General features: G+C 39.5%; 1 protein-coding gene across 5 annotated transcripts in view; it reads right to left on the bottom strand.

The window, feature by feature from the left end:
• CLYBL (citramalyl-CoA lyase) overlaps window positions 1-15,553 on the bottom strand; it is a 254,668-nt gene that overhangs the window by 7,743 nt on the left and 231,372 nt on the right. The window contains exon 8 of one of the 5 annotated variants that reach the window (XM_043582349.1): window positions 12,849-13,388. The exons of the other annotated variants lie outside the window; for them this stretch is intronic. Within the exon in view, the coding sequence (XP_043438284.1) occupies window positions 13,341-13,388 (48 nt within the window). The 3' untranslated portion in view covers window positions 12,849-13,340. Of the gene's footprint in view, window positions 1-12,848; window positions 13,389-15,553 lie in introns of those variants that run through there. 5 annotated transcript variants of the gene reach the window in all.

The following is a 15,553-nucleotide window of genomic DNA, read 5'->3' as shown; positions in this document are numbered from 1 at the left end:
TTGCCTAGAACTTTAAAAATAATAATATGCTCTGGTAACCAATCATTTTTTGAAAAAATAACTATATGATCAGGTTAATGGCAAAATGCTTCCTTCTTGTAACATAATTGAGGGGTAACACTATCATGTGATGAGAAAATGTAAGGTAGGATTGCACTGAATAAAAAGAGACTCCTCTGTTGGTACACACATGTAGGAGAGGACTAGAATGACAAGGGACATGAGCCTGTAACAAAGAAGTCACAGGTCTGTTGAATGGTGAGTCTGGAAAGAATCTCTGAGATCTCCTGATGTATCCCCATTTTTCAGATACATTTTCTTTTAAACTTCTGCAAATACTTATTGAATGTGTCATGTGATCTAGGTCCTAGGTCCTGTTCTCATGAGGAAACTGAGGCCCAGAGTAGGGAAGTGATTTTCCAAGGTCATGTGACTAGGAAAAGTTAGAGCTGGAGCCAATACCTGGGTTATCAGAACCTCAAGCCTTTATCAGAGACCCCCATATTAAGGTAATGAGGAAGTGTCTTTACTGCACCAAAGAAAGATTAAATGGACAGAAGGCAGTAAGCCCAGAATCTGAAGTTAATGTCTGGTTATTTGTGTTCTTTTAATCACTTCTTTTTGCCATTTACAATTCACAACTCTTCTTAAGACTCCTTCCTTCCACCTGTTGGCAAGGATGCTGGTGGACTGGAGCCATCATAATCCTTGCTGATGGTCCATCTGCATATACTGCCATCCATTGCTGGATTTCACAAGTACCACCTCTCAACAGTCAATGTTGTCATTATTCAGAAGTTCTGGAATGGCTCTTCTGGTCTCTCTGGAAACCCTTATCTCCCATAATTACAAGAGTTATACACAGAATGGAGATTTAAAAAGTGGCAGGGGATCCTTAGCAATGACTTTGGAATTTAGTTTTCAATCAAGAGAGATTTAAAAGCCAATGGGATTAGAGGTTTAACCAGTGGTACCTAACCTTCTCAGCCTTAGAATCTGATTCCTATGAACACCTGTGTTGGCCTAAAATCCTGTATCTGAAGGCATTTTCTAACCCTCTCGTTTTTACTATTTATATCTCCAGACTGACTTTTGCCTAATTTCATTCAGCCTAGAGCTAATTTTGGTCATCTCTGTGACCGTGATGAATTTTATGAATTCAATTAGAAGTTCCAGGGATGTTCCGTGGGTTAGAATAGCATGTGAAATCAGGGTGTGGGACTCATGCTGTTTTACAAGGCAATAGTCTAGTTTTCTCATTGGAGTAAGTGATGAAGACCGAAGGCCTCCTGGTTATCTGACCACCAAGTGGATTATGCCCCTGTAAAACAGCACATCAGTCCTGCTAAGGTTTAAATAATAGGCTGGAGAGATGAAATTAGAATAGATGCACATGAAATCAAAACAATGCACACAGAATCAAAATGATGGCCTTGGGCTTATGCCATGTTTCCCAAATCTGTTTGGGTTCCACATGCACATCAAAGACGCAAAGTATTTCATGGAGAGCCTTTCTTTTACAGTGGCAGATTTTGCTTGACTTCATTAAGCTTAAGCTGAAAAACAAAGTTCAACATTTTTGTGCTTTGTTTTCTTTCTCTCTGCAAATTGAGGACTTTAGTGTTAAGAATTAGTTTACCAAAATGAATACCGTCCTGCTTTCACATATTGACCTATAATATGGTTGGCTTTTTGAAAACATAAGGCTCTACATGTGAAATGTGAATGGTCTGTTGGTCAGGATTTGGAAAAATGCAGTTTGTCAAAAGTTGCTTGGGTCTGTGGGGAGGGTTTGAAACAGTCCTTAATGAGTGATTGTAGATAAATTTCCATTCCCAGCCTGGTGCTTTCCTGAGAAATTAGCACACTATTTCAAAAAGTATAGAGAACCTCCATCAGCTTGAAGATTCAGACTCTCATTAGGTTTAAAATGCCTTAATAGTAACTTATTCATAGTTAACCACTTGAACTACCTTACCGACTACAACAATAATAATAGCTGTAATTTTTTGAGCAGTTGCTAGATCAGAGACTATGTCAGAGACTTGACATGCTTTATTCAGGTACCGCTCATAACAGTGTGAAGTCAATACTATTATGCAACCCCATTAAAAATTTCTTTCTCTTTTTAATTGTGGTAAAAACACATAAAATTTGTCATCTTAACCATTTTTAAACATACACTTTAGTAGTGTTAAGTATATTTGCATTGTTGTGCAACAGATCTCCAGAAATTTTCCATCCGGCAGAACTGAAACTCTGTCTCCATTGACAACTTACTCCCATCCCCAGCAGCCACTGTTCTATTTCATTTCTATTAAGTTTCATATCTATCCTCATTTTATAACTGAGGGAACTGGGGCACAAGGAACTTAAAAAACTTATAGATGCCTGCCCGGTGGCCAGTGAGTATAGGACTAGGATAACAGCTAGCTGTAGCTGGTCCAAAGCCTGTGCTCTAGGATTATACCTTAAGCTTATCGATTGAAAAGTGTTCTCCTGACCAACTGGATCAGAATCATTGACAGGGATGGTAGGGGACGTGGCTTGTTAAAATGCATATAGGGTCTGATCCTATATGGTTTGATGCAGAAGGCTGGTGGGTGAAGGATTGGCCAGGAATCCTCTCATGGTTCTGAAGCACATTCAAGTTAGAGAAGTTCGGTGTTTTAGTTCCCCTGCTTAAAAACAGGCTGGGGCACCTGGGTGGCACAGTCAGTTAAGCATCCAACTTCCACTCAGGTCGTGATCTCACAGTTCATGGGTTCAAGCCCCCCATTGGGCTCTGCGCTAACAGCTCAGAGCTTGGAGGCTGCTTTGGATTCTGTCTCCCTCTGCCTTTCCCCCGCTTGTGTTTTCTCTCTCTCTCAAAAATAAACATTTTAAAAAAAGTGTGTGTGTGTGTGTGTGTGTGTGACACACACACACACACACACACACACACACACACACATATAAAAGAAACAAGGCTGAGACACCTGGGTGGCTCAGTCAGTTAAGTGTCCTACTCTTGATTTTGGCTCAGGTAATGATTCACAGTTGTGGGTTTGAGCCCCAAGTCAGACTCTGTGCTGATAGTGTGGAGCCTGCTTGGGATTCTCTCTCAAAAATAAATAAATAAACTTTAAAAAAATTGTTATAAAAAAAGAAACAGGCCCACTTTGATATGGATACGATCTGATCCGTGCCCTCAAGGAGCAGTGTGCTGGGGGAGACAGGAAAGAGAAGAAGCAGGTGCCATAAAATGCAACAAGAATTACAGAAAAGGCCACTGTGAAGAGCACAGAGAGATCTCTGGGTCTGAAGTGACTGCCCTTCTTATCCACTCAGGATCATGTTTGCCAGTTTGCACTATTCACACGGATACGACATTGTATACCTAGCACACGTCATGCATTTCCTGTTAGAGTTGCCATGGATCGCTGTATGCAGTGGGCTTTTAGTCAACGATTACCTATTATTTGTTGTAATAAATCACTGGTCAGTCACTTTGGCACATTTTACTATACACATGTTTAGGGTTTCAGGCTCCTCGAAGTGAAGGACAGTATCACCTTAGCATGCATGTTATCTGCATAGCACAGAAAACAATAACCATTGGGCTAGCTATAGTTTTTTTTTTTTTTTAAGTTTACTTATTTATTTTGAGAGAGAGAGAGTGCACACGCACGAGTGGGGGAGGGGGAGAGGGTTGGAGAGACGGAATCCCAAGCAGGGTCTGCACTGTTAGCACATAGACCGGTGCAGGGCTCTAACTCATGAACCCATTAGATCAGGACCTGAGCTGAGATCAAGAGTCAGATGCTGAACTAATTGACTGCTATACCCAGGCACCCTGGGCTATAGTTTTTCTAACAACTCAGTCATTCCCTGTTGGTAAGGCAGGCACTGAGATAACATGAACTTTACCAGACCTGGAAGTTCTTCATGGGGGAGAATCTGACTTACAATTTGAAAGCAAAAGTGTTGATGATGATGGTGGTGTGATGACAACAGTGATCACATTTATAGGAAACATTCAGACATTTTGATTTTTTTTTAATTAAAAAAAAATTTTTTTTAACGTTTATTCATTTTTGAGACAGAGACAGAGCATGAATGGGGGAAGGTCAGAGAGAGAGGGAGACACAGAATCTGAAACAGGCTCCAGGCTCTGAGCTGTCAGCACAGAGCCTGACGCGGGGCTTGAACTCACGGACTGCGAGATCATGACCTGAGCCGAAGTCGGATGCCCAACCGACTGAGCCACCCAGGTGCCCCGACATTTTGATTTCTGGCACTTAACACTCGAGAATGTTTTCTCTAGAGTATTGAATTTTCTCTAGGGTAATTTACTAGAAATACAAATTGATCTAATTCTTTTCCTACTCACTGTATTTCCAAATCACATCTCTGAGCATCCAGGGAGCTCCCTCTGACATTCCAGTGATGGTGGTGCTCCACTGGCACAAGTGAGAACATTTGAGTACAGCTGTCACAGTCCTTTTCAGGAGGATGTTCTTCCTGCATGACTCTAAGTCTAATGCCCAGTGAAACACTTACCTTGGCAGTTTCCAGTAAATTCCTAAAACTTTTGTCAGCCTTGGCCATTATGAAATTTTTCTTCAAGATCTTCGTTGTGCCCTCTATTTGCTTAAATCTTGGGAGGCCCAGCATGGCCTGTGATTAGCTCTTCCTCCCTCACAAAGTCAGCTGCTCCTCCCTACTCCTCAAAAAGGCAGAGGGTGATGCTCCACTGAGGTATTCTGATGGACACTGTTTCATTCTTCTTTCCAGTTTTTCAACCTATCACCCTGGAGAGTCCTTGGACAGGCCCTATTATGGCCTTGGTTTCCTCATGACTCAGTTATGACATTCCTTTAAGGATGTTAGTTTCGTTGCCAGGCACCCATAGCCCCATGGGGAGGTCTTACTGAGAGACTGCTGGGATATTTACTGGGAAGGAGCACCTTCCTAATTGGGATCATGTTGTTATCTTTCTAAAATGCTGGACAGGATCATCCAGTTGCTTAAATCTGGCTGTGGTTCCCTTTGGACTTACAAAATCAAGTGCAATCTCCTGACCAGGGCTCCCCATGAGGAGACTAGACCCTACCTCTGCTTTCAGCCTTGTCTCCTGCCAGTCTACCCACCTATCCACCCACACACTCACACTCTTCTTTACCTTTCCCATATGCTCTGTTCTCTGCTCTGAAGCACCTCTCCTTGTCTGTCCTGTACACTCTTCATCTTTCAAAATGTCAGATGTCATGTCTATGAAGCATTTCCAGACTTCCCTGGTAGGACTGATCTCTCCTTCCTTTTTTTAAAATAAACTCTACACCCAACTTGGGGCTCAAACCCACCAACCTGAGTTCAAAACTCAAGGCTCCAGGCACCTGGCTGGCTCAGTCAGTAGAGCATGCAATTCTTGATCTTGGGGTCATGAGCTCAAGCCCCATATTGGATATAGAGCTCACTTAAAGAAAAAAAAAAACAAAAAGAGTCACATGCTCTACTGACTGAGCCAGCCAGGCACCCCTCACCTTCCTTTCTCTATACAGCTTCTCATTACAACCCTTGTCACACTCTATTGTAATGATCTGTTTACACTGCTATCTTTCTCAGTAAGCTGTAAGACTCTTGAGGGAAGGGGCCATGTCTCATACATCTTTGAATCCCCAGAACCCAGTACTCAAAACATGGTTTCGAGTGGAGCTTGGCTCTTTGGTGGGGCTCAAGTTGGATGACTGAGGGGAGGGTGATAGGGGAAGATGCTATCTATCTTACCCATTTCTTCTCCTTCATCTGCAAGCATCTTTCTATGCCACATGACCTTCTCCTGGTCTGGTAATACCACTGGTAAATTGGCTAACACTTGCTGAGACTCCAGTAGGACACAGTGACTTACCTCAACAAATGTGATCTTGGGTTGGGGTCAAGTTAACTCATGCATATGTCTTAACAGTTAAAGTGCAAGTAAGTCTGTCACATTTGTAGCACTTAAAGACTGAGGGGCTACAGAGAAACGGAGCCATCAAAATGGAGGTGGTCTTGCCAGAGAAAGACTTCAAGGAATAGGTACATTTAAAGTGAGGTTTTGGGGTGCTTGGGTGGTTCAGTCAATTGAGTGTCCAACTCTTGATTTCGGCTCAAGTCATGATCCCAGGGTTGTGGGATTGAGCCCCGAGTGGGATCATGCTCAGCATGGAGCCTGCTTGGGATTCTCTCTCTCTCTCTCTCTCTCTCTCTCTCTCTCTCTTTCTCTCTCTCTCTCCCTCTCTCTCTCTCTCTCTCTCCCACCCCCCTGCCCCTGTCCTGTTTGTGCACACGCACTTCCTGTCTCACTCTAAAAAAAAAAAAAGTCAGGTTTAGAAGGTCAGGTATGCCAAAGGACCAAGGTGTGTGTGTGGGGGGGGGTGGGGTGGGGGGGGCATGGGGAGAGACTGGGAATAGCAAGTAGAGACAAACCAGTGGGGTTGGCTTTCTCTGTTCTGCAAAAGCCTTGCACGCTTCTGGTTACCAGTGACTCAACAAGTCAAGCAAAATGGAGGACCACAGTATGAGATACTGCATCTGTCTATGGCTGAATGGGATTCTCTAGCATTAGGAAAAGGAAGCCTAATCCAGCCAAATTAATAGGGATGACTGCTGGTTCTGTTACTCATCAGCTGCTTGACTTTCCATACGACAAGGCACAAGACAGCCTCTGCTTGATGAAGCTGGACTGGAACCCACTGGAATCCCTCTGTTCTTGCCGCATGCCCTGGTAGACCCAACACTTGCTCCTTCTTGGACTCTGAGGGGAAAAGGCTGAACAACCTGTTCCTTTTCTTTATTCTGGGCATTTTCCCTCTAAGCGTGATCTGGGGATCCAACAATGGGAAAGCTAAGAGCTGGCCTGGTCCAGCTTTGTTTCTGAGTGGGACCATGGTAGATGGATTGACCTGGGCACCAGAGGAGGGTGCTGGAGTTAGGGGAAGGATGTTCATTCTCCCTTGAGGAGGAAATATGAAGATTCCTTCAGCAACTGTAGCCTATACTCTAGTTAACCATAGTCCTTAGAAAGCCTGTAATATTCATTTCCAAACTAAAAATTGGAGGCATGCAATCTTATCAGGAAGACCCATTACAAAAAAAAAAAAAAAAAAAAAGAAGAAGAAGAGAGATTTTCATTAAATAGTACTTTATGATTTTACAAAACATTTCAAAGACATTTTCTCACTTGCAGGAGGGAGGGCATGGTACTTTCTGTTTTACAGATGCAAAAGCCAGTTCAGATTTAGTTAACCTTTTCAAAGAAACTTATGGGAAGGATAGGACTAGAGCCTAAGGCTTACCACCTGAAATCCCAAACTCTTCTAAGTGGTGTACCCCAAAGTATAACTGGTAACAGCAGTACCTGAGATGATTAAAGAAAAATATTTAAATATAAAAAATTAATATATATTTGTTTTATATATTATATATTTAATTATTTTTATTTTGATGTGATTTATCAAAAAAATAACTATCATATCTAAGCTTATTTCAGAGATATTATTACTCAGGATGAGGCTGAAAAAATGGTATATAGGTAAGGTGCAAATAAGCAAATATGTGAAAATGTAATTAAAAGCTAAAAAAAGTTTTTAATGTTTATTTATTTTGAGAGAGAGAGAGCACACACGAGCAGGGGAGGGGCAGAAAGAGAGGGAGAGACAGAATCTCAAGCAGTCTCTGTGCTATCTGTGCAGAACCCAACTCGGGGCTCCAATTCAAGAACCATGAGACCAAAACCTGAGGTGAAATCAAGAGACAGACGCTTAACCAACTGAGCCACCCAGGTGCCCTGAAAATGTAACTTTAATAACTGAATTCAGGAACAACTGAAATATAACATGCTTCCATCCTGAGTTTCCACTTGACAGTTTTTACTATAATTATTATGACATCAGAAATACTGAAGAATATTTTCAGTGAGAAAAAATTCAATAATAAATATGTGAATGATATTTTAAGTTCTCAAAAAACCTAAAGCATTTGTAAGAAAGATTAAAGGGGGTGACATTTGATCCTTGTATGTGCTTCTTAGTAACAGTAACCCTTTGCTTCACAGAAACACGTCTTTTAAAGTTGCCATTAAGGTAGTAAAAGAATATTTCTGAAGACTTGGAAAATAGAGAACATGTTTTTCTTATTTTAACACCTAAATTGTAGTGATAATTTGGTAGATATTTTAATAATATTTTGAATTAAAATTCAATAGCCAATTCCTGCAATAGCCAGAGAATTTTAGATGCTAACATAGTCTACATGAATTTCTAAGAGTTGAGCTGAATTCATTCAACACGGTCGACAATTCACATTGGGCTGATGGGTCATTACTACCAGTGCTGAGATTCTGACAGATGATATTCCATGGCCTTTGATGGGGAAGCCCTTTAAATGATTCCTAAGAATGTAATAGTTGGGATATCTGACGAGGGGTTAGTTTTGAGCCAACTGGTGAATGCAGCGACAACTGCTTGGGAAGGCATCTCAGCCCCTGTCTCAGACACGGCCTTAGAAGGGGCATGGGGTGTCGGGGATCCTGCCTGCTGGATAGCTTATCAGATTTATTTTCCGATTTCTGAAAGATGAAAAAGCCTGGAGAAGCTGCCTCCTTTCCTCCATCTTTTCCCGACTTGTACAAACTCTTGTAGTTCTCCGACTTGTACAAACTCTGAGCACAGAACCATCAGTGGGGTCTGGAAGGCAGCGCCCCTGATGCTCCCCAGGGCACTTCCACGGGCCAGGTTCAGTAGTGGCCCAAGAGGACACCAAGCATCACCTGTCCAGGCAGCCCCTCTGTGACTTTCCACCAAACAGAAATAGACAACTCTCCAGGATGGGTGTTCTGAGGTGGTATTCTGTAGCTGAAACAAAAAGTGCACACAGATACATACAGAGAAAGGGTCTTGCTTCTCTTGTTTAAGGCACCTTGGTGCAGAGGTTAGGAATATGGGCTTTTGGATCAGCTACACCTTGAACTCAAGCTTTGCCTTTTCTGAGCTGTGTGTGATCTGCAGCACACACTGTTACTTTTCTAAGCCTCAGTTTCTTCACCTGTAAAATGGGGATGATAATACCTCCCTTAGAAAATTGTCTTGAGAATTAAATAAAATAACGTATACAATGGCCTGTCACGCAACAGGCTCTCAGTACATGGGAGCTGCCACTGCTGCCACCACTACCATTCCTGTCACTGCTGCTGTGACTGTGTTCTCTCTGAGACTGCTGCCACTACCACAGCCAATGCTGTCACCTCTACCTGATTGCTATTGCCACCACCACAATCCCTGCTACTCCTGCCACTGCTATTGTTGGCTGGAGATGATTTAATTCCATTTATCACAGAAAGGTTCAGTGAAGTGTACAGTATTTGAATCATAACAGGATTCTACGTCTTCAGAGTAGCTTTGAGGGTTCTGAGGGACATCAACATTCTGGAAGGTGCAATGAGCAGAGGCCAACTCATGCCTAAAGCTTCCCACCCCCTCCAAACATAAATCAGAGACTGAACTGTCGCTTTAAGAAACTAGACTCAGGGGTGTGACAGGATTTGACACCTCGTCAGTATTTGAAAACAAGTACATTTAAAAGAACTTAAAAGCTTAGAATATCAGCTGAGGAGATACTAATGAAATGCAGGTGACCTGATATTGGGAGCATCACTTACACTGGAGGAGGAGGTAAAACAGGACAGGGTTTCCAGCAACAGAGAGCAGGAGAAGGAAGAATACTGGCAAAGGCAAATGGCCCAATGCATTTATATAAAAAGGAGGAAACTCCCCGGAATGTGGAAACTGAGTGAATGTAAAATGAATAGACATCATTAACATTTTGCTTTTTAAAAAGGAAGCATGAAATCACTTAGCTTTAGCCCTGCATGGAAAATGGAAACACTTGTGTTATACTCCAGTAAGGTTATCTGGGGACTTTACCAACAGTTTTAGGAGGCTGGAGGAGAAAAGAAGAGACAGTGGAAGGCTTGCGAGATGAATTTGGCAGGGAAGACAGAGGTGACTGGACAGGAGGGAGGAGAGCAGAGGTGAATGTTTGGGTCAATTATCTTAATATGTGACGGGTCCCGAGTTGTCTACTTGCCCAGATGGAGGGTCTCAGTGGATTGGAGCCATTTTTACTACACAAATGGAAAGGGGAGACCAAAGGTGCCTTCGTTTTGAAAATTCTTCTCAGAGCCCACGAAATGTAGGCTGCAAGATGTATCTTTAAAAATATTCAGGCAGGATGATCAGATAGGGACAGACATGTCTTTATTTTAAATTATCTTTTGACAAGGAAATTTAGAAAAACCTGGCCAGGTATGCCACGTGGAAAGCTACCTACTGAAATGAAACAGTTGGATTTATAAGCATATTGCAATCTAAAGGAGTTTCCACATTTGCTAGCACATTCGAGGTCATATTTAATTTTCTGGATTTTTTTATAGCTTTATCAAGGTACAATTTGCATACCATAAAATTCACCCATTGTTAAGTGAATAATGGGTTGATTTTTAGTTAATTATGAAGAGCTCTGCAGCCATCATCTTCCTCTCAGATTTTTTTTTAACCAGAAATCTTACTTGAAAATAGTTTTATTTTTAACACTGAGTTAAACATGTAAACATTTTTATTTAATTTAGAATATTTTATGCCATATTTAAGCTGGTATTGCCTATGAGAAAAGCAGAGGGTGGAAGTCATTTTAAGGCAGCTTGTAGCTAAGAGCAATAATATTACACTTCTATTTTATAACCTGTGGGCTCATTCTTTCTTTGGAAAACACATCTACATGAACTAACATTAACTCAAAGTCACTTTAAACTTCAAAGATTTATTAAAATATCACTGAAGAACAATGATGAAATAACTGGTGAAAAGATTTTCTTCCAATTATTCTAGAAGTGAACAAAAGGTCAGTATGATATAAACTGTTAAAAGTACAGTGAATAATTTCTTTCTAGCACTGTCAGAAACTTGGAAACTAGTTTGCTAAATAGTATTTACTAAATGTATATTGTATACCTATTTCTGTCCAAAATGCTGTGGGGAGGTATGGGATTCAGCAAATAGAATTCCTTACTCCCTAGGGTGGTGGTGAGAAAGTTCCCTACTTTCTTTTCATTCAGGTCCACTAACCTAAAATGGAAAAAAAAAATTGTAGAAACTCTTGATTTTTTTAATAAAATAAAAATTCCCCTGCTTTTAATATAAAAAGATTTATAAAATTCCTTAATAAGTACAACAAAAAATTCAAAGAATGCTCTGAATTTCTTTACTATAATCAGGTAAAGGAGAGAAGGCAACAGATGGTCGTGGGGTATGGAGATGATGTGGTAAAGAGAGAGAAAGAAAAAGAGGAAAAAAAGGGAGAGAATCAAAAACAGATAAAGAAAAAGAAGAAAAAAGCAAGAATTCGTGGAAAGGAAAAACGAGGAAGGAACAGGAAAGCCATACATAGAATCACACACATACGGACCCACACACACAAAAAGAGAAATACTCTACGAGGAAAAAAAGAGAGATGTCCAAGGAGTAAAACCATCCTTTTCATGGCCCGTATTTGGATCTTGCAATTAAAGACGCTGAAAGCCATGGTGTGTTTGTGCAACCACAGGTGTAAGAACAGGACATTGGGAACCTGTCCTTCGAGCGAGATGAAACGAGGCTCAGGGCGAGATACGGCCTCTTTGCCAAAGGCTCCCAGTGTAGCTCGGAGAGTTTCCAATCTACACTGGGAGATAGAATGAAAGATGACTAATAGAACAGAACGGGGTGTGTGGTGATCAGAGCAGAAGTCTTTCTGGGGCAGGACAGAATTGGGAAGGAGGGCACCATGTGGGGAATGATGGCAGGGAGTGCTGGGAAGGCACACGGATACTCTTGCTCCTTCCCTCCTCATCAGTTTCTGCTCAGGCAAAAAAAAAAAAAAAAAAAAAAGCGTATGACTAAGAAAAAGATACCAATGTGAACTAACCAAATTCACATTTTGTTTGTGACTGAATACTTTTAAGGTTCTGTCTGGTTTTGGTCATTGGCCTAGGGTCACCAGGACCCAAGTGAAACCTCACTGATGCCAACTATGTTCATATCTTTATTTATAAAGTTTGCCCTGAATTCTGGTTGGGGCTCTATCACCACCTTGGCTGTGAGTGGCCTTGGGTAGCTTCTAAACCCTTGTTGAGTCTTAGTGTATTAAGTTGTAAACTGAAATAATTTAACTAGAAGATTTCTGAGATTTTATCCAAATAAAAGAATTATATTTTTAATTGAAATTGAGCAAAAAAAATTTCTTGAGACTATAAATCAGAATAGAAAAATTTTGATTAAAATATCCCTGAGAACATGCTATAAATTAAGGTCAAAGCAAACAACTTTAAAAATCAGCAGATTTAACCTACATATACGATCTCTTATCCTCTAGTACTAAACCATTTGCCACTAAAACTGTGAAATAGGATCTATCAGCACTAGAACTATATTGCCTTGATATACATGTTTAGATCTGCAATTTGTTGTGAATCATATATCAGCCTTGAAGTCCTCATTGGCAGACTATCAGCTTTTTAAAGAATTTGACTTTTTAAAGTCAAATCTATGGCATATAATTGTAAAAATATGAAATGAACAAGGAAATAAAGGGAGAAATGTAATAACTATGCATCTCAAAAGTAAGGTTATGTTCCTTCATCTTTTTCACCAGACATCACTCGGTTCTGATTTTCGTATTCCTGCTTACAAATAAAGGGGGAAAGGCTGTGGGTGGTGGGACGCATGGGTGTGGGAGGGTACACTGTTGTCTATTAGTGGAATCAACCCTTTCAGCTGACAAAGACAACAACCAAATCTTTAGATGGTTTATTTGATCTGCGTGAAAGAGTGGCAGTGGGATTTCTGGCACTTGAATAAGCGGAAACAATATTTTTGGCTAGAGAGACTTCTGAGTTCTCTCAGGGAGTCTTCTAGAAGGCCATCTGGCCCAAACAGTATTTCTTTTGTAAAGCCCTGCATTTGGAAACACAAATGAAAGGTGTATAAGCTGCAATCAGATACCTATGAAAATAATTTGCTTTCAGTATGTGGAGGGGGGTGGGTATTATTCTTTGTAATTCTCTAGATGAAAAGACTCACATGAGGAAAAAAAATCTTTCTTTAATAAGATATAAATTCCCAATTTATATTCCAGCAGAGGGTTTGCTTATTAATGTAAACTTATTAATTTACATTATTGTTTTCTCGCGAGTGAAAGTAGAATGTTTTGATGATGTTTACAGTTATTATGTCAAGTAGTGACCTTGTTTTTGACCTTTTATAATTGTTAACTGAACCTAGATTTTAAAGGGGAACATTTCCTCTTCCTTGGTTTTTAGCCAGCTTGTGAAGCTGTAACAAATGAAAATAACGAAAAAGTTAGACGAAATCCTTCCAAAACCAAATGAAGCACCTATAATAATGATCTGAGTAAAACTGAAAATGACGCATAGCCGTATTTGTGGTAGGATACTGCAGAAACAGGAATATTCTAGCAAAGTATCTTTAAAATCTATCACATGTAATATACTTTGCTATTCTTTCACATTTTTTTCTGTTAGAGTCTCCATTTATAAACGAATGGTAAATTCTTATATTAAGATATCTAGAATTACCTATTAATCATTTCCTTTAGCTGGCATTTTTTGCCCAAGAAGAAATGAATATGAAAAGAGAAAACATTTAGCACTGGGTTTATAATAGAGACATGAAAAAATATGCTATATCATAATATGTGAATGTATACATATTGCATAAATATTTATATGTACTTAACATGTAAGTTACATATCATGACATAAACTAAATACTTGCTTGAGATGTTTTCATTTCAGTTATCCAATATTCATACTATGCACAATTTTTAGTTGATAAAAAAAGAACTGTCAAAATCATATTTTTAATAAGCAATTCTAAATTCAGTTCTGAATAGAGAATTTTCAAATAGTGGAATTGCCACTAATATGGAAAAAATAACAGAAACAAAATCAGCCTTTAAGAAAATCCTTTATAAATTTAAAGTAAATCACATGGAAAGTGATTTATCCTGGCTAAAGTTTCTACCAATAATTTGAAGCTAAAATAATTAATGACATGAAGGTTATATCTCAAAATATATTTTTCTGGAAGGATTGGAGAAAGACTCAAGTTTGATTAATATTGTGGACATATATCTCACGACTCATGTCTGCAAGTTAGACATATTTTAGCTTATGGGAATTAAAATAGGAGCATAGAGTATGTGAAATGTTTTAAGCTTTTCCAACAGATTTTTACAAGAAAGGTGAGCTTGTAATGTCAATCTATAGCCTAATTCCTATTCGTGGGGACTGTTGTGCCAGGCAAAATTCTTTAGCCTATAAATATCTATAGTTTCCTGAAACAAAGCAGTCACTAGTATCATTATCCCAAATGGTACCACTATGCTGAATGGTGACAGATTATATGAGCAGATTATTATTTTTTTAATGTAAAGTATTTTTTACCTGACATTAGACTAAGGGGACATCTTCTAATTAAAATAAAACAACAAAAAATTCTGTGACACCAAACTGAACTCCAGTAAGTTACCTACTTGTGATCTAAGTATTCCCACAAATTTTGTTATTTGGAAGGGACAGAAGAAAAGGTAGAACTTTTATTTTTGATAATAATTATTATAGTTATGGAATAAGAATAATTATTATTACTATAGAAAACACAAATGAACCAGCATTACCTGTGAACTTCAGCTATGGCTTTGGTCTCAGGGCAGAATATAATTTAAATACAATTTAAGTAGAAGTAGAGCAAGGCAAAAATATATAATTTTGCTTTCTTGGGTCATTTCTACTTAAAAACATTACTTGAATGAAATTTTCATCCGAGTGGGGAAAAAAAGGTCTTTTGGAAATTTGTAACTGTCTCACTAGGACACAAACTATCAGTTTCCTGTAGTTGAGAGAGTCACCTGTGCTTTGGACAAAATATCTGAGGGTAGATGTTTTCACCAGTGATTCACATTTGAAATAAAACAGATTAGATGTTTGTTGGAAGCAATACTTTATACAATTGAGCAACCTATTTATACTAAATCTTTACAAACAGAACGCACATTATTTAAACCCCAAGACCCTTCAAGACCCAGAGTCACCTACCTGCAGACCCAATTTTTGTGACCAGCCAATTTATAGGCAAAGTGAAAGAAACATGTGAACAGGATAAAATAACCATATGTCCCCACTGGAAGCCCCATTACTTGAATCATTTAAACCTTGCTGGACAAAGCACCAGGAGAATTTGCTGTAGGAAACAAACAGCAATGGGGCAGAGAGGAAATGACCTAATAGTAAGTCTCCCTTCTGCTCTAATTTCTGAGGTTCTGTGTTCAGAAAAGCTGTCCTGTCACACTGTTGTGGAAGCTTATACTCCAACAAGAGAGCATTTCTTATTAAAAAAAAAAAAAAAAAAAAGCCAGTTCAGAATTTAACATTTAAGTTGCCATCATCAAAAGGCAAGGACACTTTGGGACAATTTTG

The sequence above is a fragment of the Prionailurus bengalensis genome, chromosome A1, assembly GCF_016509475.1.
Source record: "Prionailurus bengalensis isolate Pbe53 chromosome A1, Fcat_Pben_1.1_paternal_pri, whole genome shotgun sequence".
Classification (NCBI taxonomy): domain Eukaryota; kingdom Metazoa; phylum Chordata; class Mammalia; order Carnivora; family Felidae; genus Prionailurus; species Prionailurus bengalensis.
This window is presented reverse-complemented; position numbering and strand designations above follow the sequence as displayed.